The following is a 25,459-nucleotide window of genomic DNA, read 5'->3' as shown; positions in this document are numbered from 1 at the left end:
ATCTGGTTAGTGTAGAGTTGAAAATATCCCTGCCTCCTAGCTGGTCAAGGTGGAGCAAAGAGAGCCTGTGTGACTGATGTCCCTGTAACCTTGGCCGTCAGCAGTGGTAATGAATTTGAGACTAGGGTTTGTGTATGTGTCTGTATCTTTCATAGCACTAAACCTGTCCAATTAAACTACATAATCTATGTGGTAGTAGGTAGGTAAAGCCTGGGGCAGTATTATTTAAATTTGTATTTTCCTATTAAACAATCATTATGAAACAAATATGAAAAACAAAGGGCCTTCATTGTGGAGGGTTATGGAGGTATACACATAGGTAGGTAGGTGCTGAGACTTCTGTGTATAGGTATGAGCTGGCTTATGACAAATCTAGGCAAAGAAACGTATGTGTGTATGCACGCTGATACCTGCAGTTAAGATTCCTGAAGAGGTGGAGAACAAAGAATAATCGCTTCCAGTGTAAGGAAAAAAATCAGGAACAAAACACACATATATGTTCCTTAACATATATATATATATACATATATAAAACATAGATATGTTCATACATTATATGTTCATGTGCATTGTGGGGCCTTCTGGTCTTTTGCTTCATGGTATCATAGGCAGATCATGGTAAAGATTCAATTAAGAATGTCACAAGGAATACGGTGGTCTATTTTATATTTGGTATCTTGGGTTCTCACTGCTATGATTTTGCTTATTTTGTGCCATTATCCCCAATCAAGAGAAGAAAATTTTCCTAAGGTTAGAAGTTGCTCTAATTGTTTGTTGAAGGGTTAACCTTTTTTTTTTTTTCCGCATCAGCTTTTTCGCTTGGCTTAGTTTGACTGGTTTCTGTTTGATTTTTCTGTCTCTCGCCCTCTAGGAAGCTATTTTGCCAGCCACTTCATTATGGGAGGAGAGAAGTTTGATTCAACTCATCCCGAAGGCTACCTGTTTGGAGAGAACAGCGATCTGAACTTTCTGGGGAACAGACCAGTTGCGGTATGATTGTAATCCATTTACATCCACGCGGGGCTAAGTGGCCCAAGTCAAATGTTCTTGTCAAAATAAGTTTGTAATTGCTGGTTCAGCAGTGTTTGTAGCTTGGTCTGAGTTGAGAGGGGCCCTGGGAGCCAGACCGCAGCCTCTTTGATGGATCAGGGTCTCCTGGCACTAGAGGCCGCCCCGTGGAAAAGTACAGAGTCTGCCTGAGGGCGAGGACAGCTCACAAACCCCAGCTCTCCTAGGGATCTGAAGCTCTGCCTAAATGCTCCCTCTGCGGACTGCCCTTGCCCAGCCCCTAGCTTGCCCTCACCTTGCTTTTCATTCCTCTTCATAGCACTTAATACCATATAAGCATTTATTTCTCTGTCTCCTCCTGTTTATTATCTGCCTTCCCCATCAGAAGGTACATTTCACAGGGCAAGGGCTGTCCTACTGCTGCATCCCAGCACCCAGGACAAAGCCTGGGACATTATGATAAGCCCTTAATAAAGATGTGTTGAATGAATGACTCAAAAAGTTCCCCTTGATATCTGATCTGCTATCAGACTGTCTCTCTCCCCATTCATTCAACTCATTCCATAAATGTTTATGGAGCATTTTCTCTGCACCCAGCCTGAGGCTTTGTAATAATAGCTTCCATATGGCTATCGAGTGGCTGCTGTGTGCTAAGGAAGGCCCTAGAGACTTCTCAGGCATTATTCCTAATCTTCACAAAGACCCACCTGACAGAGGATTTATTATCAATCCCATTTTGTAAGCGAGAGAAGTGAGGTTGTGAGAAAACTGAGGTTCCGAGAGATGAACAGCCTTTATGAAGTGCATACTATGTTCTGGGCCCTGTTCGAAGTGCTTTACAGACAGTTTTCCCAAAGTCACATAACTAGATCTGCCTAGCCAGAGATCCATAACCTTTCCACTGCTTCTCATTGCTTCAAAATATCCTGCCTTTCTCCAGAAACTCCTAGTTTAGTGGGGCAGACAAAACATAGGAACAGGAAATGTTTCAACAGCACTCAGGGTCTGAAGGGATGGGGTTCTGTAGGAATAGGGAGTGGGGGAGGGGAGTGGCAAGGGCAGATGCTTCGGTGCTGGTGTGGCGAACAAGGCCTTGGAGGATGGCTGGGTTTTCACGAGGCGGGTGGGAAAGGGGCTTCCCGGGAGTGAGGTGCAGAGCGCAGGCCTGAAAGCATTCACGTTTCTGTTGAATCAGCAACCATTTACTGAGAAACTACTGTGTACCAGGTACTGTGATAGGTGCTGGGGATACAAAGCTGAAATGAGCATGGTTTGTTCCTCCCCTGGAACAAATAAGGAAGCCAGTCTGGCGGGAGTGGACCTTTCCTGATGGCGAAACAAGATTGGAAAGGTAGGTGGGGACTCCATTACCTCGAGACGCTTTCCACTCTCTCCTGTAGGCTCTGGGGAACACTGAAGGTTTTTAGGCAGATAAGTGCCCTGGAGAAATTATTTTTTTTGTTTGTTTGTTTGCTTTTTAGGAAGGTTAATCTGGTGATGATCTTCCATCTGGAGCTTTAATTAAAAAACGTTGGTGGTGGTGGTGGTGGTTTTCATTGTTTTCTTCCTTTCTATCTGGGGTGACAATCCGCCCCTTCAACACCTTCTAATTCTTAGTCCGATAATAGTACTTTAGAAAATACCAAGTCCTTTCTGCTTCAGATTCACTTCTGACAGCTCACACTTACCAAATGTCTATTCTCTGATTTTGCTGCTACTACCTTAGCCATTAGAGTGGAAAGATCTTTTTTTTCTGATTGAGCCAGATAAGTGCTCTTCCTCATTCACCGAGAGTCAGCTCATGCCTGGAAAATGCCCTTTCTTCTCACATGGACTGGTTGTTTGCGTCCATTTCTTCCTTCCTTTTTTCTTTCCTCTGGTGTCAGAATAGTTTATGTACTTTAAAATAGTGTAGTTGTTTTGTTTTTTTACCTTTTCAGGCCATAGATTATTTAATTTATTTAGTTTTGGCTGCTTTGGGTCTTTGTTGCTGTGCGTGGCTTTCTCTAGTTGTGGTGAGCGGGGGCTGCTCTTCGTTGTGGTGTGTGGCCTTCTCACTCTCTTGTTGCAGAGCACGGGCTCTAGGCACGCGGGCTTCAGTAGTTGTGGCTCGTGGGCTGTAGAGCGCAGGCTCAGTAGTTGTGGCGCACGGGCTTACGGCTCTGCGGCATGTGGGATCTTCCCGGACCAGGGCTCGAACCCGTGTCCCCTGCATTGGCAGGCGGATTCTTAACCACTGCGCCACCAGAGAAGTCCCAAAGATGATTTTAAAACAAGGGAATACTTCTTTAGGTTCATTTTGAGGTTTATGCCAGCTAACGAACCTTCGCAAAGTTTAACTGCCTTGTTTACACTTCTCTGTGAGCCTGTGAATGAATGAGCTCTTCCAGGAGCACAGGAGAGCAGACTTGACCTTCACTTGCAGGCTCTCTCCCAAAGGAGTATCAACACTGGCCGTTCTGTTGTTGTTTTTATGAAGTAATCATTAACTGTGCTTCATGTTGCACAGAGCAAATGTTCTCAAAAGACATCATGATTTCACGTTAAGGAAGCAAATCAGGGTCACTTCAAAGAGGGAGGTGGAAGCAGAGAAAACAGAAGAAATGTAGCACATTTCCCTTTGCTTTCCCCCTTTCTTAGTTAATAATAATAATAGCTAACATTTATTGAACACTTACCGTTTGCCAGGCCCGGTTGTGCTAAGCTCTCCGTACGTGTTCTCTCGTTGTGTTCTCACCCTAACGAGTAGGGTCCTGATTTGACAGATGAAGAACAAAGAGACACAAAGAATTGAAACAAAGATCGCAAAGCCTGGAAGTGACTAAATCAGGATTTAATCCCAGCAGTCCAGCTCCAGAGCCTGGGGTCCTCTGCCCTTTCCTGCTGGTCAGGTGAGGTGCACTCAGGACCCCTGCGCATGTCCTGTCTGTGAGCTGTCTAAGTAGATCATCAAGTGAGGCTTGTGAGATATGGAGAGACAACCATCCGAAGGTAGCCAGCATGGCCATGACATGTTCTCCTGAGTGTCTCTTGACAGAATCCATAGCTGGTGTGTAATTCCACCTGCTGACCTGACCTGGGGAGTTTGCCGTTACCGCAGGTCAGCTTGTTTAGGGGAAGGCCCATCGATTGAAGGTTGGTCGCTTGAGTTCTGCAGAGCTGACCTCTACTCTCTAGTGACATACCTCGGTGTCGGTAAATGGGCGTCAGGTTGCAGAGGAAAGCAAACAGCCTTATAAAGCTATCCAGCAGCTTCAGGCAGGAACAGCACCTCTTTCCAGAGAGATGGGGACAAAATATGTTGAAATAAATTATTAGATTAAATTATAAATGCCATAGGCTTCCTGGCTTCTGGGTCTTGTTTTTCCTGTCATTTCTGAACGATCAGACTAAGATGAGTACCATTCAGTTATCGCTCAGCCTGTAGTTTTTACTGGAGCTGATCTCCCACCTAGGATAATCCATCAAAGTCAAATGTATTATCAAGTCTTCAGGTCAGATTTAAAGAACCAGAGTGTGTGTATATATAGAAGGATGGTTGAAGAGAGGTTGGAATCAAGATTGGAAGTTTTACGTACCTTAAACTTTGCAACCTTGGCAAGTCCATCACTCAGGTTTTCAAATTACCCACTTGTAAAGTGGAGGCAGTTCTGACTTTATAGGAATGTCATGCTTGAAAAATGCGTTGCAACTGCTGGATGCAAAGAGGTATGGAGCAATGTTAGCTGCACTCACTAGGCTTTCAGGTTGGTTATTTCTGCAGTTACTGATAGCTCTGGGTGGAGAGAATACCCACTGGTTTTTAAGCAACTGTCTTAAGTAGTGAACAGGGCTTCTGAAGGGCTTTCTGCCCTGGTCTCTATATAGAGGAGATAATAAGATGGTTGTGTTTGTACATCACAGTTGAGTAAAGGCCATTCCTCCCCTTCTTAGGTGGCAGAAGAGCTGGTGCTGATTTTTTTGGTCCTTTATTGCATTAGATCTTATTTTGTTGAGGTAAATTACTGCTAAAACTCTAAATTATTTGGAGGCTTAGTGACCTTAGGATTGTCAGATATCAAGTGTTCTCTTGACTCTCCGGAGTTCAGATCTCTCCTGTCATCTGAGAGGAAGCAGCTGAGTTTTCGTTGGGCCCCTAATACTCCACAACCTCTTGTGTGTTTCGTCACTTCTTCCTCACGCTCCCTGCAGCCAGGCTGCACAGCTGGTGTTAAGAACCAAGGCGCACACAGGTGGGCTTTCCTTCTTCCTCTCATAGAGATGTACCCCAAAGTTGTGCTTAAATCCAGTTGCCATAAACTGAACCCTTTTATTCACATATGGGCAGGGAGAGCAAGTTAGTTAAAGGAACTTGGCGATATATCCATTTATGAAGCAGGATTTTACACATATAGAGCTTTGTGTTAACCATGGTGCCATTTATTCATGCAGTAAATATCTGTGAGTTATATATTGTGCTCGCAACGGGGAATGCAAAGGTGAGAAGGACTTGGCTCCTGCCCCAAGGAGCTCTGGCGGAGTGGGGTGGGCAGATTGCCCCTGACTGTGATGGATCGTGGTAAGTTCTCCGAGAGAGACAGGGCCAGAGTAATCTGAAAGCGCAGGGGAGTGGGGATGCCCTCCGCCCAGGGAACTGGCTCTGAGAGAGGAGTCCTGGAACCTGGAGTGATGAGCAGGACTTCCTGGGTGGAGACTGGGAAGGTCATTAGGCAGAATTAACAAGCGCTGCAAGGAAGCACAAAGATGCAGAAGTGCACATCGGGCTTCCAGAATGGCAAGTAGTCTGTAAGGACTGGATCATGAGGGATGTTGGTGGGAGATGAGGTTGGAAAGACAAACTGGGCCCGTGTTCGAAGGGCTGTGAATATTGTACTGAGAAGCTTATCCTTTTCTATGGCAGTAGAGAAGGTCGTAGTCATGAGTGGCTTTGCCATTGACTAGCTTTGTGGTGTAGGTTAAGGTATTGGCCATCACTGAGCCTCTGTTTCCCCATCTATAAAAATACCCATCTTGGGGCTTCCCTGATGGTGCAGTGGTTGAGAGTCCACCTGCCGATGCAGGGGACATGGGTTCGTGCCCCGGTCTGGGAAGATCCCACATGCCACGGAGCGGCTGGGCCAGTGAGCCATGGCTGGTGAGCCTGTGCGTCCGGAGCCTGTGCTCCGCAATGGGAGAGGCCACAACAGTGAGAGGCCCGCGTACCGCAAAAAAAAAAAAAAAACCATTTTGGGAATTCCACGGTGGTCCAGTGGTTAGGACTCCATGCTCTCACTGCTGCAGGCCTGGGTTCAGTCCCTGGTCAGGGAACTAAGATCCCACAAGCCACACGGTGCAGCCAAAAAATTAAAAAAAAAAAAAAGTTTAAAAATCGATCCATCTTGCTGGAATATTTTCAGAATCCAAATAATGACAACTATTGTGATTTGATTTCCATTTTAGAAAGTTAACTCTTTAAATCGACTCACAGTGTAGAGTGGATCAGAAAGGGAGGAGATTAAGGAGACCAGTTAAGAGGTCGTAGTTTTAGTTAAGAATGAAAAGTACCTGAACTAGGATAGTGGCATTAAAAAATAAGGATGGTGCAGATTCAAAAGTTGTGGGCAGTGTGAGTTGAGGGAAGGGGAGAAGTTAAGTCAGGGGACATGGAGGGGGAGCCCCTGGGGGCAGCTACCACTTAAATGGGATGTTCTGCACGGGTTTTATCTGCAGGTTGGTTTGTGCCCAGGCCCCAGTGTAACCAGACCGGTTGGTCACAAGTACCCCAGTATCTACTGCCTTGGAGCCTGTATACATCTGCCCAGGCTGCCGTAACAAAATACCACAGGCTGGGTGGCTTAAACAACACATACTCACTTCTCACAGTTCTGGAGGCTGAGAAATCCAAGACCAAGGTGCCGGCAGACTGGGTTGCTGGTGAAGGCCCTCTTCCTGGCTTGCAGTGACTGCCTTCTTACTGTGTCCTCACATGGCAGAAAGAGACTGGGAGTTCCCTGGTTGCCTAGTGGTTAGGATTCCGGGCTTTCACTACCATGGCCCAGGTTCAATCCCTGGTTGGGGAACTGAGATCCTGCGAGCCGCATGGTGTGGCCAAAAAGAGAAAAAAAGAGAGAGACTGATATCTCTATTTCTGTTCTTATAAAGCCACTAATCCCATCTTGAGGGGCCCACCCTTATGACCTTATCTAACCCTAATTACCTCCCAAAAGCCCCATCTCCAAATATAGTCACATTGGAAGTTGGGCTTCAACGTATGAATGGGGGAGGGGGACATGAGTCCATAGCACAATGTAAAGTCCATGGAAGGAGTGGGCCTCTTTTCCGGGTGAATGTGTGTGTGTGTGTGTGTGTGTGTGTGTATGTGTATTAGATTGGATTTTTTTGCCTTTTGTCTGCTATCTTCTTTCCTTCTTCCTTCCTTTATAATTGTACTACAACTGTTTTTGTTTTGGGCATTCAGTTTGGCAATATTTAGTAAATTTTCAGCTGTGGCCCAGCTATTTCACTTCTCTGAGTGTCCATGTAAAGGAAAAACATACTCCTGTGTGTCTCCTCCGCTCTTAGTATTCTACTACAATGCTGATTCACATTTTTTAAATTAATTAATTAATTTTTATTTATTTTATTTTTGGCTGCGTTGGGTCTTCGTTAGCTATGCGCCGGCTTTCTCTAGTTGTGGCGAGCGGGGGCTACTCTTCGTTGTGGTGCACAGACTTCTCCTTTCAGTGGCTTCTCTTGTTGTGGAGCATGGGCTCTAGGTGCGCGGGCTTCAGTAGTTGTGGCACGCGGGCTCAATAGTTGTGATGCACTGGCTTAGTTGCTCCATGGCATGTGGGATCTTCCCAGACCAGTGCTCAAACCCATGTCCCCTACATTGGCTGGTGGTTTTTAACTACTGTGCCACCAGGGAAGTCCCCTGATTCACTTTTTTTTTTTCCGATTCACTTTTTATTTATGTATTTATGTATTTATTTATTTATTTATGGCTGCGTTGGGTCTTTGTTGCTGCATGTGGGCTTTCTCTAGTTGCAGCGAGCAGGGGCTACTCTTCGTTGCAGTGCGCAGGCTTCTCACTGCGGTGGCTTCTCTTGTTGCAGAGCACGGGCTTCAGTAGTTGTGGCACGCGGGCTTAGTAGTTGCAGCTCACGGGCTCTAGAGCACAGGCTCAGTAGTTGTGGCACACGGGCTTAGTTGCTCCACGGCACGTGGGATCTTCCCAGACCAGGTTTCAAACCCGTGTCCCCTGCATTGGCAGGCAGATTCTTAACCACTGGGCCACCAGGGAATTCCCTCCTGATTCACTTTTGACACCAGATGTGTGTGGGTTTTCCACACGTCAGGCAGGAATTGTTAAATAAATTATAGTGTGTCTATACTATGAACTGGTATTCAGCCAAAAATAAAGTAGAGCTGTATCCACTGAGGTGAAAATATATCTATGACCACATCGTTTACCAAAAAAAAACCAAGTTCCTATACATAATGTAGAATCTGGTTTCATTTCTTTATTTTATTTTTTTAATATTTATTTATTTATTTGGTTGCACTGGGTCTTAGTTTCTGCAGGCAGGCTCCTTAGTTATGGCTCACTGGCTCCTTAGTTGCGGCATGCATGTGGGATCTAATCCCTGACCAGGGATTCAACCCAGGCCCCTTGCATTGGGAGCTCGAAATCTTAACCACCACGCCACCAGGGAAGTCCCTGGTTTCATTTCTGATAAAAGTAACAGTGTATAAAAATATATGCGTACATTTATGTTGATATTTACAGGTGCATAAAAATACATGAGCACAGTGCATTTTAACCTGTGATGGGGTAACTCTTGGGGGTGCATCAGTGAGGGGAGGTACTTCCTTCATATTCTTCTATGTTGTTTGAATTTTCCCCAGTGAACATGGTTTCACTTTTTAATTAAAAGCATTTAAATTTTTTCTGAAAATAGAGAAGGGATTACTGCTGAGCACAGGAAGGAAATAAAATATATAGAGGAGAATATATAGAGGTAGGAAAATTAAGGAAATTCATAGAATAATGGTTTTAATCTTTTTTTAATGAACTGCAAGAAGGGTGTGGTCTGCTGAGTGGTTACGGGCTTGTGGAAAATGAGAAAAACATCAGAATAAGCATGGAGAGGGATGGAGCGTTAGCCTTTGGGTGTCAGGCTGCAATGGTTCAGCTTTAGAAACGTCAGATTAGGTGTGGATGTGGCCTGCTTTTAACAACCTGAGAGTAAAAGAAAACGCAGATTATAAAAGAGCTAAACTAGGGGATAAATATTCATACTTTAAAAAAAATTATTTATTTAATTTATTTATTTTTGGCTGCGTTGGGTCTTCGTTGCTGTGCGCAGGCTTTCTCTAGTTGAGACAAGTGGGGGCTATTCTTCGTTGTGGTGCATGGGCTTCTCCTTGCGGTGGCTTCTCTTGTTGCAGAGCACAGGCTCTAGGCACATGGGCTTCAATAGAGTACAGGCTCAGTAGTTGTGGCTCACGGGCTTAGTTGCTCCACCGCATGTGGGATCTTCCTGGACCAGGGCTCGAACCAGTGTCCCCTGCATTGGCAGGCAGATTCTCAACCACTGCACCACCAGGGAAGCCCTACATTCAGTTTTTAAGGCACACATGCACACCAGTACTGGCCTAGGGAAGAAATGACCATTCAGTTTTAGGAGCTTATTTTAATGAAACTATTGTAGGGCTTCAATTTTGAAATTTAACTTGTTTTTATATCCTTCCCCCCCAAAAAAATCCTATTTATGTTACCTTTTAATTCTTAATAAAGATGAAGAAATCATTTCAAATACCTTCTTCTAGGGAAAGTTGCTTCCTGACGCTCAGTGAATAAATATCAAATACATAAACAAAGACTATTTTGCAGTGTACAGATAGCATCCTAGTCATTCTTCCAGATACCGAGACAATATAACCAAATTGTAGATCTTATTCAAGAGTTAGTTTCAACTGTCTCTTGACTCCAGAGACAACATGAGAAAGCTGGTTACTTTTACACGCAGGGTAGGATAGATTCTTTTTTAGGTAAATGAAAGCATAAAATATGAGACTTAACAGTATGTGTAACGTTAGCTCCACCTTTGGTTACTACGTTATAACATAAAAAAGACAACTTTGGAGGCTAGTTGGTTGGGTCCAAGCGTTTGCTACCTGGCACTAAGAAGAGGATTTCTAGTGGCTTCTGTCTTAGTTTTCCACCCTGAGAATTCTGTTTTATGGAGATGGGTTTCTGTAGTAGATGGATCATGGGACGGACAGGGGTCCCATTGGTATGACAGAGGCCAGCGAGTCACACTATCCAGGGCAGCTACACTTCATGCTGAGGTCCCAGTGATGAGAGGGGGTGCCCCCAAAGAAGTCAGATCAGCTGAAAGGACTGCTTCTGCCATATGTTCCTTTTTTTAAAAATTATCTTTTCTGGAAACAAAACCCAACTGTTTTGTTTTGTTTTGTTTTGTTATTGTTTTTCTGCGGTACGCGGGCCTCTCACTGTTGTGGCCTCTCCCATTGCGGAGCACAGGCTCCGGATGCGCAGGCTCAGCGGCCATGGCTCACGGGCCCAGCTGCTCCGCGGCGTGTGGGATCTTCCCGGACCGGGGCACGAACCCCCATCCCCTGCATCGGCAGGCGGACTCTCAACCACTGCGCCACCAGGGAAGCCCCAACTGCTTTTAATTTACTTCCTATTGTTGTTTTTTTCTTTTCATTTTTGTCTTGTGAATTGTGAAATATTTATATGGAAGCATATAAAACACATATCTACAGGTAAAGAAACTACAAACACCCTTGGACTCACCACCCAGATGGAGAAATGGAATATCGCCAGCACCTTGGAAGTCCACCCTATGCCTGACCCTGGTCACATCTGCATTACTTTGTTAAATAACAGCTTTATTGAGATATAATTCACCATGGGTTTCTCCATGGTAGAGTTACCATCTTTCCCTTTGTAGTTGATAAGTACCTTTGGGAGGATAGTTTGAAACTGCTGCCTAGGTTTCTTTTCTTTTTTTTTTTAATGCTCACCGTATTCTTTTTTTGTTTGTTTTAATATTTATTTATTTTATTTATTGATTTGGCTGTGTTGGGTCTTAGTTGTGACATGGGAACTCTTAGCTGTGGGATCTAGTTCCTGGACCAAGGATCGAACCTGGGCCCCCTACATTGGGAGCACGGAGTCTTAACCACTGCGCCACCAGGGAAGTCCCAGATTTCTTTTTTTTTTTTTAATGACTCCTTTCTTAACTAATAGGATGCTGCATATTAGATCTACTGCATTGCTTGGGGATATAAGACAGGGATCATGGTTCTGTGTGTCTGGTGTGTAGGCCTCAGGGTATAGTTTTATGGATTAGGGCTATAGAGAGGGGTTGTAATGTAGCCTGAAATTATGAGAGAAAGGAAAAAAAATTCTCTGGACAAGAAACTTTGCTGGAGATGATGAGGAATAAGAACAGTGTTTAGTAGCTGTTGACCTAGTGGGTTACCTTCCCAATATAAGAATTTCAAAATCAATTTGGATTATAAAATTATGCACTGGGAGAAGAAAGGAGAGAAGGAGAAGGGAACAGTTTCTTCTCCGTTCTTATCATAATTTGGTTTCTGTCCTAGTTGAGAAGATAGTTTTCTTCGGTAATCATGAGACCATGCCCACGTTGATCTCCCCCCCATTACACAGACCATTGATTGATTGACTCATCCAGTCATTCCTTCATAGGGGTTCATTTGACTGAACCCCTATCATCCTCAGGCTCATGTTCAACACTAGAGATACAAAGATAAAATGAAATCCCTGCCTGGAGGAACTTACTTTATAACCAGGACATATGCACGAGCTGGAGGAGGGGCCGAAGAGCAAAGGCACAGAAGCATCTAACCAAGGTGACAGCTCTGCACTACAGGTGATTCAGTAAAATTAAAGTATAGGGTCCAGAGGGTGCAGGGGAGACACAGCAAGAGATAAGGCTGTGAGTGGATCCTGTCCTAGACCAAGGGGCCTTGTGTGCCTTCCTGCAAACTTTGGACGTTTATCCTGTAGGCATGGGGAACCATTCATGGGGTATAAACTGGGAGTCATTCAATATACATTTTGAAAGATCACTCAGACGACAATGTAGAAAATCAATTAAGAGCTTATTGTTATTACATTGTCCAGATGAGATCTGATCTCAGGCTGCAGCCAGAATAATGAAGAGGGCCCTGATCCGTGAGGCAGAATCAGTGCTGGTAACCAACATAAGAGGCAGAGTCTAGGCTTTGGTACTCAGACTGTATCTCCCGGGCCCTCCCAAAGGGTACGGCCAGCTCATGGGTTTCCCTGCTTTTTGTGGCAGACCCATTCTAGCGTGGTGGCTCCTCCAAACCTTTTGGTCTTTGCTTCCAAAGACGTCTGTGCCAGTTCTGGAATCACTTAGTGTGGTCCATTGCTCTTGCAAGCTCCTAAGAGGCCCCCTCCCCCAGCACCTATGAGACCCAGGCCTTGGCCAGGGTGTTAATTTTGAGCCATGGGAGGATGTCCTCGGATCAGCAGCTCCTCCTCATTCTGCTCTATAGGCCACACCCATGACCAGCACCCTCGGGACCCACACATCCTTCCAGCTCCTGCCAACGCGTGCGTCAGCCCGGTCCCCTGGGATGTTTGGAATAATAACCCCTCCTCTCTTAGCCGGCCCAGCTGGCCCCGAGTGAGTGATGCAGCCAGGAGGAAGATGGGGGCAGTCCATTGTAGGGCAAGCGGTGTCCTGTTAGAGGCTTGTCTTGTTCGAGACTGCTGCCGTGGTCTTCAAGCAAGGGGGATTCCTCTATTTTCCACTTTGCGGGCCCAGAGAATCTGGGGTTCACAGTTCTCAAGTAAATAGATACAGACATCCCCATCTCAGGCCTTAGAGTTCACCCTTTCCAACCGGGCCCTGACTTTGACGTAGGAGGCTTGCCTGGGCTGAGTTCAGCCTTCTTAGAGCTGCCACCTCTTAGCATCAGGTCCTGAGCCTGAGTGAGGTTAGTGCCTTTAGGCTGCTGACTGTCATATTTGGCTTCAAATAGCTGGTTGTTGTATCCGAGACTGTCTTTTTCCGTTTTCACTGGGCAGACGGCTCTTAACAACAGCCACCCAGTTCCACAGTCCTTCTCGTGACCATTTCTTCTGCACCTCCTGTACCAGAGACGTTAAACCAGTCAGTGCGTCCCCAGCCACGGGTCGCACTACTACAGCACCCCAGGGGCCATCACCCCACTGATGGGTCCATGTTGCCATCTGGCTGGTAAGCGACCCACCCCCAGAATTCCACGTGCTGAATCCATTTCCGTAGGCAACTTCTGATGCCACCTGGTCTAAGGCAGACTCTGGAAGCAAACCTGTGCTGGAGATTGTTGTGAAAACTCTTTATTGAAGAAGTGCTCTTTGGAGAAGGGGCGTAACGGAAGCCAGATGGGGCAGGGGAGCAAAACTAAGCAGCAGTGTGGTCTTGGCACAGACTTGCTCCAGCCTGGCCCTTCGGGAAAGCTCTGGAGTACAGCTTGCACCACAGAATCCCCCCATCTCGAGGACAGGGGGCTGGCCTTTTGTACCCCTCGCCGTGCTGTCGTGACCATTCTGTTGGGTTGGCCAAAAAGCTCGTTCGGTTTTAAGCGAAACTGAGACAGTGTTCACGTTCACGAAGGACTTTATTGAACAACGAACGTACTCACTACCCGAACGAACGCGATATTGTGTGTATTTTGTTCAGCATGTGTACGCGTATGTGTAGGAGTATGTCCACAGCTGGCATTGCTGGGGCGCACAGCATGCCGTAGAAGTTACTGCCAAACAGTTTTCCAAAGCAACGATGCTAACTGTACTCCCATCAGGAGTGTTTGGAGTCCCCAGCACCTAGTATTTTCCATCTTTTTCATCATAGCCCTTCTGGTGGGAGTGCAGAATCAACTTCCATTTTCCTGATGACTCATGAGGTTGAGCACCTTTACATATATTTATTGGCCGTTTGGATCCCTCCTTTGCGAAGTGTCAGTTCAAATCTCTTCTCTTAGCTGAGCCGCTCTTTCTTTCTTAGTGAGGAAATAATAAGAAAAACATGAGTCCTTTCTCAGGTAAATATATTGCAAATATCTTCTCCTAGGCTCTGCTTGCTTTTCACTCTCTCTTTTTAAAAATAATTTATTTATGGAGTTCCCTGGCAGACCAGTGGTGAGGACTCAGTGCTTTCACTGCTGTGGCCCGGGTTCAATCCCTGGTTGGGGAGCTGAGATCCCACAAGCCGCACAGCGTAGCCAAAAATAAAAAATGAATACTAATTAATTTAGTGTGAGGTGTACAATGTGTTGATTTGATAAATTTATATATTGCAATATGATTACTACCAACGTGTTAGCTAACACCAGCATCAGGGCCCGTAATTATTATTTCTTTTTTGTGGTGAGAACATTTAAGATCTAGTCTCTTAGCAACTTTGAAGATTATGCCTTTTCACTCTCTTCCCAGTATCTTTAGTTGAACAGAAGTTCTAAATGTTAATATAGTCCAATTTATCAGTTTTTTTCTTATATGGTAGCACTTTTTGTATCCTATTTAAGAAATCTTTCAAATACCAAAATCATGAAGATGCTTTGGTTTTCCTCTAATAGCTTTGTTTAACCTTTCACACTTAGACTTGTCATCCATCTGGAATTGATTTTGGGGTGTGCTGTGAAGTAGGGACCAAGGTTCTTTTCCTCCTTTTTCTTTTGTTTAAATTGACCCAGCACCGACGGTGGAAAAGACCATCCATTATTTCTCACGGCACTGCAGGATCGCCTTTGTCATAAATCAAGCAACGGTAACTAGTTTCTCCAGTGAAGAATCCACTCATGTCCAGCCTGGGGGTGGGGGACAGAGGGGAAGGGGTTGAAAATCTGACGGCCGGGTTCCAGGAGATGAGCGGGGAAGGGGCTGTGTGGTCTCAGCAAGCCTCCGTATGGAGACCTTGACTTAGGCCCGTGTTTTCAAAGAGCTCCCTTGCCCTTGGTTGTGCCCGGTGTCCCTGGGACTGTCAAATCCTCTGATTGGTAAACGTCTTCTCTTAGAGAGGGGACAGGTGGCCTCCTGGCCACCTGGCATCTGGGAAAAGATCTCAGAGTCGAAATGCTCTTCATTCAGACCTTCCCAGTCTCCTCTTTCAAACCTCAGTGTACCCCGCTTTTATGACGACCTGCTGCCTCCAATTCCTAAGCCTTTCTGGGATTCTGGGCATAAATATGTTTCTGCCGTTTCGAATTTCAGCCTTTTCTGTTCTCCTAAATCAGTTTCCACTTGTCTGTGTGTGATACAGCTTCCAATTGTTTATTTCCTCTCCCATTCTCTCTGTTCTTGTGGTTTTACACTTTTTTTCTTCTCTTTCAATCCCTTTGCTGTCATTTCAGTGGGAATTCAGAGGGAGCAGAAGTCAGTACAAGTGTTTAATCTGTTGTGGGCGCTGGGAGGTCTGTCCTAAACCTTTGCATTCATTTCTTCACATTTTCAAATCTGTGCTGATGGGAGCTGGGAAGCACTGTTTGACTTTAAATTCTCTATCATTTCTTCAAACTACATCTCAAATTTTTTAATAAATTTATTTATTTTTGGTTTTGGCTGCATTGGGTCTTTATTGCTGCATGCGGGCTTTAGTTGCGGTGAGCGGGGGCTACTCTTCGTTGCAGTGCGTGGGCTTCTCATTGTGGTGGCTTCTCTTGTTGCAGAGCATGGGCTCTAGGCACGCGGGCTTCAGTAGTTGTGGCATGCGGGCTCAGTAGTTGTGGCGCTCGAGCTCTAGAGCACAGGCTCAGTAGTTGCGGCACATGGGCTTAGTTGCTCCACAGCCTGTGGAATCTTCCCGGGCCAGGGCTCGAACCTGCGTCCCCTGCATTGGCAGGCGATTCTTAACCACTGCGCCACCAGGGAAGCCCTATACATCTCAAAATTTGATAGCTAACCCCTTATATATCTAATATGAAATATAAGATATAACATAAAATAATTTATTACATAGAGCAGAGAGGGAATGAGTAAGCAGTATATTTGGGGCTTTGAAATGATAGGGCAAGGATTTTCTGTGCGTAAAAAATTTTAATTAAAAAAAAAAAGCTGTAATGTGACCTTGTATTGTGCTAGAAGGTAATTTGCAATTTCCCTCGCTCTCAATTTGCCAGGGAACTCGAAATTGTCCCTTTTTTTGCATTTATACGTTCTTTGTACTCCGCTTCATGTTAGCCTGAAGTTGTGTAGGAAGCTCTTGAGTGATTCTTAAAGAATTCAGTAAAAGTTCAGTATTTTGCTAGGCACAAAATAACTCACTGTGCGGTCAAGCCAAATCTGATAGGCTGGAAGGACATTCTACTGGAACTCAAGCTTTTTAGCTTAACAGAATTTTCTTATTAATCTATATTCTATTTCAGCTACAGTAATTTATGTTTTCTTTTAATACCAAAAGCTCAACCAAACCAGAAGGAAATCTGGTTGTGTCTTGTACCATACGATCATGGAAGAAGGAACCCGGATATTTCATAGAGAGACAGTTTAAAATAAGAGGTCTTTGTCTTTGGATGTAGAAGAGCTGCTTCACAGCTCACGAAGACGCGTCCTGCGCTCTGTAGAGCTTGTGAAGTCATCCACACTGCAGTGAATGTTGCTGCCCTTTGCACCCATCAGACCCTGTGTTCTCCCCCCCAGATATACACGAGGGGCTCATAGGGCAGCTGAACATACGGTGATCTGTGCAGAGTTCAGTGAGGCCTTTGGCTATTTTATTTAAGCATGGAAAGAATGTGTCTTGTCATTCTGGAAAGGACAAAACTGTGGGGATGGGAAACAGATGAATGGTTGCTAGGCACTGCTGGGTGCAGGGAGGGGTTGGCTGCAGAAGGGAATGAAGGAACATTGCGGGGGGATGGAAGTGTACTGTACCTTGATTACAGTGGTGGTTACAGAGCTGTATGCGTTTGTCAAAATTCATAGAACTGTACACTAAAATGGGCGAATTTTACTGGCTGTAAATTACACCTCGATAAACCTGACTTTAAAAAAAAAAAAAAAAAGGGAATGTCTTGGAAAGAAGGAGTGATTCACAGACATGCCAGTGCTCTCTGTGGCCTGGTGTCCATGTGGCCCAGGGAGCCCCTGCTTATGGCCATGTACCAACAAGAGGCGGTGGACGTGTGCCCCAGACGCCGTGTGTGCATGTGGCAGTAGCGGGGAGGGGTGGCAGGGGGCGGGTCAGCATTGCTTCTGCATCAGCAGCCCTCAGCCAGAGGGGTCAATCCTAGTACCCCAGCAGCAGGGAAAAACTATAATGGAAAAGAATATTAAGAAACGATTGTCTATATGCATAAAATGGAGTCACTCTGCTGTACAGAGATTGGCACAGCATTGTAAATCAACTGTGCTTCAATAAAAAGATAATAAAATAAAAAACAAAAAACACATGGCATCTGTTGTTTAGTTATTTTGTGAGTATTAATTGTGCCAACCTGCCGTTCGGGGCAAATATGCACAACCCAGATGGTCACCATGGGCACATGCTGTGCTCTTCTGAAGACCTTATTCATATATTCAGTCTACACATACCTAGTTTTATCTTTTATGTGTGCTGGTCTAATCACTCTGGGTGATACAAAGATATCTCTAACCTAGACTTTGCCCTCAAGCTTCTAATCTCGCAGGAAGCTCAGACGCTATATACACACAAAGAGGGAAGTGATAAATGAAGTGTAGACAGAGCTTCCAGAAGCTCTGAGAAAGGAGCTTGACTTTGTGACCTAAGTTTTGCTGACTTGGAAAGTACTGCTAAACACTTGAACTTTTGGTTGGTTGCTTAAGGCTGTGTTTCTTAACAAACCAGGGCGCAAAGAACTGCTGCGGTTTTCAACAGTGAAACTAAAGCATCTGTGTTGTAGGAAGTTCCTCGACATTTCTTTGAAACCTACTGAAACTAAGCGTGCACACTCTCACCTGTTTCCTGTTGTCAGGGTCCGCCCCAGCTTACGGGAAACTATATGTACTGGTGTTGCATTTCAAAGAAAAATTTGGTTAACTTTTTCAGCTTTTAAAGAGATGCATAATGGCCTTAAATTGTAATGAAAGTGTTCTTACAAAAGTCTATAAAAGTCAAAGACTTCTGGGTCAGATAGCCTGGTTACATGTAAATAGCATCCCTGAGCAACACACTCGTTTCGCTCAACTAAAATAGTAGCCCTGACTATTACAGAAATGAATCAGGCATATGCTTTATCTTTAGAAGACAGCTCTGACAAAGCGAGCTTTGTGGTAAAGGTTGCTATAATTATAGGATAGAATGTGGTCCCATATTTTCCATTTATTAAAAATTTAAATGCTTTTAACACCAAAGGTGCATATCCTCTGTTAATCCATACTGTTAAATATTTTTTAAAGAAAGAAGGGGAGAGGGCTTCCCTGGGGGGTCCAGTGGTTAAGACTCCGTGCTTCCACTGCAGGGGTCACGGGTTCGACCCCCTGGTCGGGGAACTGAGATCCCCGCAAGATGCGTGGTGTGGCAAAAAAAAAAAAAAAAAAAGAGGGAGAGTTAGCTCAGGCACTTAATAGAAGTAATGAAAATAATAAGAACCAGTGGGTAACATTTACAGTCTACAAAGTTGTTTCACGGTTAACCGTTCAGCTGTTGTCTCCCAGCCCCAAACCACCCTCTAACCTGGGCTGCGTAATGCTGGGGCAGGGACTCTTCGGCCACGTTTCTCCATTTCCAGGCTCTGCCAACAGAGGGCGCCAGAGGGTCTGCAGGGCTGGAGGAAGAGAAAGGGTGGTACCCAGAGACCAGAGTCCCACCCCCAGGGGGCCTCTAGGCTGATAGCCCCCACCTCTCCCCTTGATTCCCTCAGCCCCAGGGGTTGTTGCCGCTTCCTGAGGTGACTCTGTGTCAGCTCGGTGTCCCCTTTTTGTGTTTTGGTTCTCCGGTGCCTGTTTAACCAGTTCGATTAAATTCTCTGTTAAAATACCTGGTGTGGTTTGTTTTCCTGACTGGACTAATACAACCTTTATTTTTATTTTTATTTATTTATTGGCTGCATTGGGTCTTCGTTGCAGTGCGGGCTTTCTCTAGTTGTGGCGAGCAGGGGCTACTCTTCGTTGCGGTGCGTGGGCTTCTCACTGCGGTGGCTTCTCTTTGTTGCGGAGCATGGGCTCTAGGCACGCGGGCTTCAGTAGTTGTGGTGGGAGGGCTCAGTAGTTGTGGCTTGCGGGCTTAGTTGCTCCGCGGCATGTGGGATCTTCCCGGACCAGGGCTTGAACCCGTGTTCCCTGCATTGGCAGGCATTCTTAACCACTGTGCCACCAGGGAAGTCCCTAATACAACCTTTAATCTCACAAATTATAAGGTAGCTATTATGAAGCACATTTTACTCGTGAGGAAATAGAGACTTAGTAGGGTACAGCAATTTGTGTAAAATTGCACAACCACTAATACAAGGGCCAAGACCTACACCTTCCACTTTGGGATCCTTTGCTCTCCATTTCCTCTCAGCACTTCTCTTGCTGAACTTTTTTTTTTTTTTAAATACTTAACAGAAGAATTACAAAGGTAGTAGGGAATTCCCATATTCCCTCCACCCAGCTATCTCTGATGTTAACGTCTTACACAACCATGGAGCATGTATCCAAACTAAAAATTAGCATAGGTACATTACTATTTTTCAAAACTACAGATTTTATTAGGACTACGCCGGTGTTTCCACTAATGTCTTTTTTTAGTCCCAGTTACCTTTGGTTGTCACGTCTCCTTCATTTCTTCCAATCTTTAACAGTTTCTCAGTTTTTCCTTGTTTTTCATGACCATGACAGTTTTGAGATGTACTAGTTAGATATTTTGTAGAACTCCCATCAATTTGGGTTTTCTGATGTTTTCTTGTGATTAGACTAGGGTTATGGATTTGCGGAAAGAATACCACAGAGGTAAGTGCCCTTATTACATCATATCAGAGGCACATAACAGTTCATGACATACTCCCAGTGATGGCAACCTTGATCGCTTAGTGATGGTGGTGTCTGTCAGGTTTACCCACTACAAATCTTTCCTTTTCCATAATTGATTTGTTTAGAAGCCAGTCACTAAATCCTCTTGCTGAACTTCCCACTTAATCCTGGGGCTGTGCTTTCTTGGCAGATTATTAAGTAGTGCTTAAAGAATCTTTGAATTGGCCAGGCTGAGAATTGTAAACCTAGGAGCCAGACTAACTGTGTTAGGAGATATGACCATGTATTGCTTCTTGGGAAATCATTATCTGTTTTGCCGTCTTTGTTTTGCACTACGTTTAAACTTGGAACTTGGCTCCTTTTAGTCTCAGAAAGCTTATGGTTAATGCTAGGACACCTGTTTTTTTCTTGATGAACTGGAATCACTTCTGACAAGCCTTTAAAGATGCTGAGAAGCCCAGGGTCTTAATAGCATGCAGGAAATCAGTAAAAAGAGGAAGAGCCATAGAGAAGTGTTGGCTGAGAATAGGAAAATTGGAGGTGTTGAAGGATGTGGTTAAAGGAGTGAAGACTTACAAGGATGGACTGAGAGGTGATAGATGACTGTTGGAGGGATACAGAGATGTCAGGTAGGAGGTCAGGGAAGGGATGAGGATGGAACACAGGATGAGAGAGAAACCAGTGACGTGAATCAACCTTGGGATTGGACTCTGTGCATGATATATTGTAAATACTTGTATTTTGTCTCTGAGATTCACCATCTAGAACATAAGAGTTATACTTCTAGCTCTAGATTTCATTACAGACAGACTTTAAGTGAGCTTAGACTTCAATATATTTAATATATATTTAATATGTAAGCCAAAGAAATTAGTTCAGTTGGTTTATATAACCTTGGCTACTCACTGCTATTTGTTTAATTTATTTTTGGCTGCATTGAGTCTTTGTTGCTGCGCGTGGGCTTCCTCTAGTTGCGGCGAGCGGGGCCTACTCTTCATTGCGGTGCGCGGGCTTCTCATTGCGGCGGCTTCTCTTGTTGCAGAGCACAGGCTCTAGGCACGCAGGCTTCAGCAGTTGTGGCGTGCAGGCTCAGAAGTTGTGGCTCGCGGGCTCTAGAGCACAGGCTCAGTAGTTGTGGCGCACAGGCTTAGCTGCTCCCTGACATGTGGGATCTTCCCGGACCAGGGCTCAAACCTGTGTCTCCCGTACAGGCAGGTGGATTCTTAACCAGTCCTACGCACTGCTATTAAGGAGTGAGTGAAGAATAATCAGAGCTCTCAAGACTTTTGGAAGCTTAGCAGGGCAAAGTGAAACAGATTGGTACCTTGTTAAATTCGCTGCAAATTACAGATATTTTTTTAAATTAAATATTTATTTATTTATTTTTGGCTGCGTTGGGTCTTAGTTGTGGCACGCGGGATCTTTCATTGAGGCGTGTGGGCTTCTCTCTAGTTGTGGCGCGTTGGCTCTGGAGTTGTGGGGTGCTGGCTTAGTTGCCCTGCAGCATGTGGAATCCTAGCTCCCCAACCAGGGATCGAACCCCCGTCCCCTGCATTGGAAGGCAGATTCTTAACCACTGGACCACCAGGGAAGTCCCTACAGATCTTAGTATTAACAATTTAGAAATTAAAACTATCATACATATGCTATAGGGTTTTTTGTTTTTGTTTATAAACAGCAGTAATTATTTTTATTTATTTATTTTTTGACTGTGTTGGGTCTTTTTTTTTTTTTTTTTACATCTTTATTGGAGTATAATTGCTTTACAACGGTGTGTTAGTTTCCGCTTTATAACATATAGGTTTTTATTTTATGCTATTTTGTTCTAATTATATGGGGTTTCCATATCTCATGATGAGCTAACCAAAAAAAAATCTCATTAGGGTTTTTGAATTACTAATGGCCTTCTTCCTGGGCCTAGGGCTGTATCTGCAAATAGGTAGCTTAGCCAAAGAAACTGACCTTACCTGGGCTTAGAATTCTGTATTTGATTGGCTTATAAACTTAAATGTTTCTGTATTTCATACTATTCTTTTTCTGAAGCTGAGATTCCTAACATAGCAGACTTCAGCATATTTTTTTTAAGATTTATTTATTTAATTTATTTTTGGCTGCATTGGGTCTCAGCTGTGGCACGCGGGATCTTCGTTGAGCCGTGCGGGCTCTTCGTTCTGGTGCACGGGCTTCTCTCTAGTTGTGGCGTGCGGGTTTTTCTCTTCTCTAGTTGTGGTGCACGGGTTCCAGAGCACGTGGACTATGTAGTTTGCGGCACGTGGGCTCTAGTTGAGGCGCATGAGCTCAGCAGTTGTGGCGCATGGGCTTAGTTGCCTATGGCATGTGGGATCTTAGTTCCCTGACCAGGGATCAAACCCCCGTCCCCTGCATTCTTTACCGCTGGACCACCAGGGAAGTCCCTCAGAGCATATTTCCTTCCAGAAATATGAGAGATGGAGACTTGAAACCCTTGTAATTGATCTTGGCTCTTACAGAGATAGTTTTAGGGTCAGTATATTTCAGGAGGGGCACAGGTGGGTAGCTTGGAGTTTTTCAACTTGAAGACCAGCTTACAGTTTTTAGTTTTTAAAATATAGACTGAGGAAGACTTCGGTCCACTTGCTCTTCTTAATAACTGGCCTACTGAAAACACCTCTGTTAAATAAAATGACTGGAAAACTAATACTTGGTGGCATTAGAACATTCATATGCTTCTTTGGAAAAAATATATTTGTTGTGTATTTTATTGTTTTAATTATTTTAAAAATTTTTTAACATCTTTATTGGAGTATAATTGCTTTACAATGGTGTGTTAGTTTCTGCTTTATTGTTGTGTATCTTAAAATACCTGTTTTAGGACTTCCCTGGTGGTGCAGTGGTTGAGAGTCCGCCTGCCGATGCTAGGGGACGCGGGTTCGCGCCCCGGTCTGGGAAGATCCCACATGCCGCGGAGCGGCTGGGCCCGTGAGCCATGGCCGCTGAGCCTGCGCGTCCGGAGCCTGTGCTCCGCAGCGCGAGAGGCCACAACAGTGAGAGGCCCGCGTACCGCAAAAAAAAAAAAAACAACCAAAAATAAAATACCTGTTTTGGCTGATACTGGTGCTTTGGGCATATTCTTTACCTACACTATTAAGCGTCTCAAAATCTCTAACTTAAAACTGGATTCTTATTTGTGAGCTGCGTTACCAGTCTCCTGACCAGATGAAATCTGGAAGTCAGGCATCTAGAATGGGGTGCTGGTCTGAAAGGAGTCGTTTCTCTGACCATTAGGCATTATTTACCAACTTGCTGGAGGGAGAAGATGACAGTGTCTGCTTTACTAAAAGCACTTTTTTCCCTTTTAACTCTCCTTAAAATTAGCTGGTGTTAGGCAGAACCCTTTGTATCTAAAAGCAGCTCATCTTCAGAAAGATACTTTTATTGTAGAAGCACAGGGTGATTGGGTAGTGTTTTATCCCGATGGGAGGGGCTTTCAGTCAGGGGAACCGGAAGTTGAGTAGGTTTCACTTGTCATCAAAGCAGCACACATAGCCCTGGAGGTGCATTTGATGTCAGAGTGTACCGCAACCTGTTGCCCGGTCTGAGTACTCCTGAACGATATGAGTCAAGACCCAAACCATAAGTAGCGGGAGAAAATGGGTCTGTGACGGTTGTTAACAGAGACCAGGGCGATTTTGTGATGGGTGCTTTTCTCTGCAGTGGATCTTTCATGCTCTCGTTATCAAAGAGAACTGGTTAACTGGGCATACTCGTAGTAGGGTTTAAATATTTTGGAAAGATCAACCTTAGAGGTGATGTCATATAGCCAGGACATTGGTCCCATGTGCACCCTGCCAGGGGACCCAGCGGAGGAGTTAACAGACTATAAATAGACTGCCATCTTGAGTGGATTCCTTTGGTAACCAAACCTGAACACAGAGCATCTTTGAGTTAAGGTCATCATGTGACACCCTCGTGGTATCTCCCTCACATCTTTGATTTGAGTGAAAAAAATGTCTTTTCACATCTTGTCAGCTTTGTGGTCACCAGCCTTTCTACATGGGTGATTGACTCCCCACGAGGATTGGATGGAAAATTAGTGAAAAGGGGTTTTACTGCTGTAAATATAGCTCATTGATGTTTTGGTGGACAGCAGGCACAGTGCAGTCTGTCCCAGGGCTACAGCTGGTTAAATAGGCAAATTTGTATTCATTTCACATCATTCAACCAGAGTAAACTGTTCTCCCTGATGTGGATCTAAGAAAATGTTATAAAGTATCACAAGTCTAAATATATCCACTGGTAAGTCTTGGACACACTACATAGCTGAGAAGAGGGGAAGTAGAGAAAGCTGAGAAAATAACCAGGCATCAAATAGAAGGAACTGAATTTTAAATATAAAACCCCTAAAATCTATAAAAGCAAGAGCTTATGTAAATGAGTGCTGTAAATGAGCTATTCATATGATCCCAGATGTTGATTTCCATATTAACTATTATTTCTTTCTCTGACACAAATATTACATGTCTATGTGTAAAAATGAGTACTTTTCTTTTTTAGTCATAAATTGCCTAAAAATAATTTCCTTTCTCTTCAGAGGCAGATTTTTGGCATTTGGGGCTTTTTTCTTCTTAAGTAAAAACTGCATTAGGTCATATTCATTTGTTTTTCTTTTACATCACCCCCCCCCCCTCCTTTTTCCTATTAAGTTTCCTTTCAGGGAATGTTTATTGCATCATTGTTTGTAATATTGAAAACTGGAAGCAGAGCAAGTGTTCACTGGTAAAAGATTAGTGAATACATGGTGGTCTGAGGTAGACGTCTCTAAAAAGGAACCAGGGATCCTTGGAGACATGATCAGTTCCAGGGAGGGGACAGAAAAACACAACATGAACTTGGAATATCTTGTGGTGCCAGAAAGTAAGGAAGTGCTCAAAAGGTGATGGGGCGAGTCAAAAGGACACAGGAGCCAACTGAGGGAGTTCCCAGTGGCCAAATCCAGGATGCTATGTGTGTATATGGTCAGGCCTGAATCTAATAGCAAGTGTTAGCAAATTATGTACCTTAAAAAAAACCTTTTTATGGAAATTAATTATTTATTTTTATGAATGGATTATAGGCCCTTTTACAGACTACTGGGCATTACCCAATAATTTACAATTGAAGTAAGAACCTTTTAACGCGTATGCACTGGGACCATATTTTCTACAGCAAAAATGTGAGTGCAGACATGGGGGGTAGTTTAACAAAATACTTGAAATTAGAATGGTTAGAAAATCTAGGATACATGGTTGATATATACATACATACACACACACACACACACACACACACACACACACACACACACACATCCATATCCATATCCGGTCTATCTAAACCGGCAGTTCCACATTTGGCCGCCAAGTGGCACTTTGCTGGTGTAAGGAAAACTGACAAGGAAACTGACGAGCACCAGGATAAAAGGTCAAAGAGGCGCTTGCTCTGTATTCATATGAGCCTTGATCGCCAACCCCC

At 44.4% G+C, this 25,459-nt stretch overlaps 1 protein-coding gene across 5 annotated transcripts in view; it reads left to right on the top strand.

Annotated features, from left to right (window-relative positions):
- The window catches only part of RNF157 (ring finger protein 157), an 81,037-nt gene that overhangs the window by 21,529 nt on the left and 34,049 nt on the right, over positions 1–25,459 (top strand). For all 5 annotated transcript variants that reach the window (XR_003005352.1, XR_003005350.1, XR_003005351.1 and 2 more), the window contains exon 2: positions 872–990. Coding sequence is in view for 1 of the 5 variants with exons in the window: in XM_024760582.1 (XP_024616350.1) it covers positions 872–990 (119 nt within the window). In the remaining 4 variants the exon portion in view is untranslated. The remainder of the gene's footprint in view (positions 1–871; positions 991–25,459) is intronic.

This window comes from Neophocaena asiaeorientalis, unplaced genomic scaffold (genome assembly GCF_003031525.2).
Source record: "Neophocaena asiaeorientalis asiaeorientalis breed wild unplaced genomic scaffold, Neophocaena_asiaeorientalis_V1.1 scaffold30, whole genome shotgun sequence".
NCBI lineage: Eukaryota > Metazoa > Chordata > Mammalia > Artiodactyla > Phocoenidae > Neophocaena > Neophocaena asiaeorientalis.
This window is presented reverse-complemented; position numbering and strand designations above follow the sequence as displayed.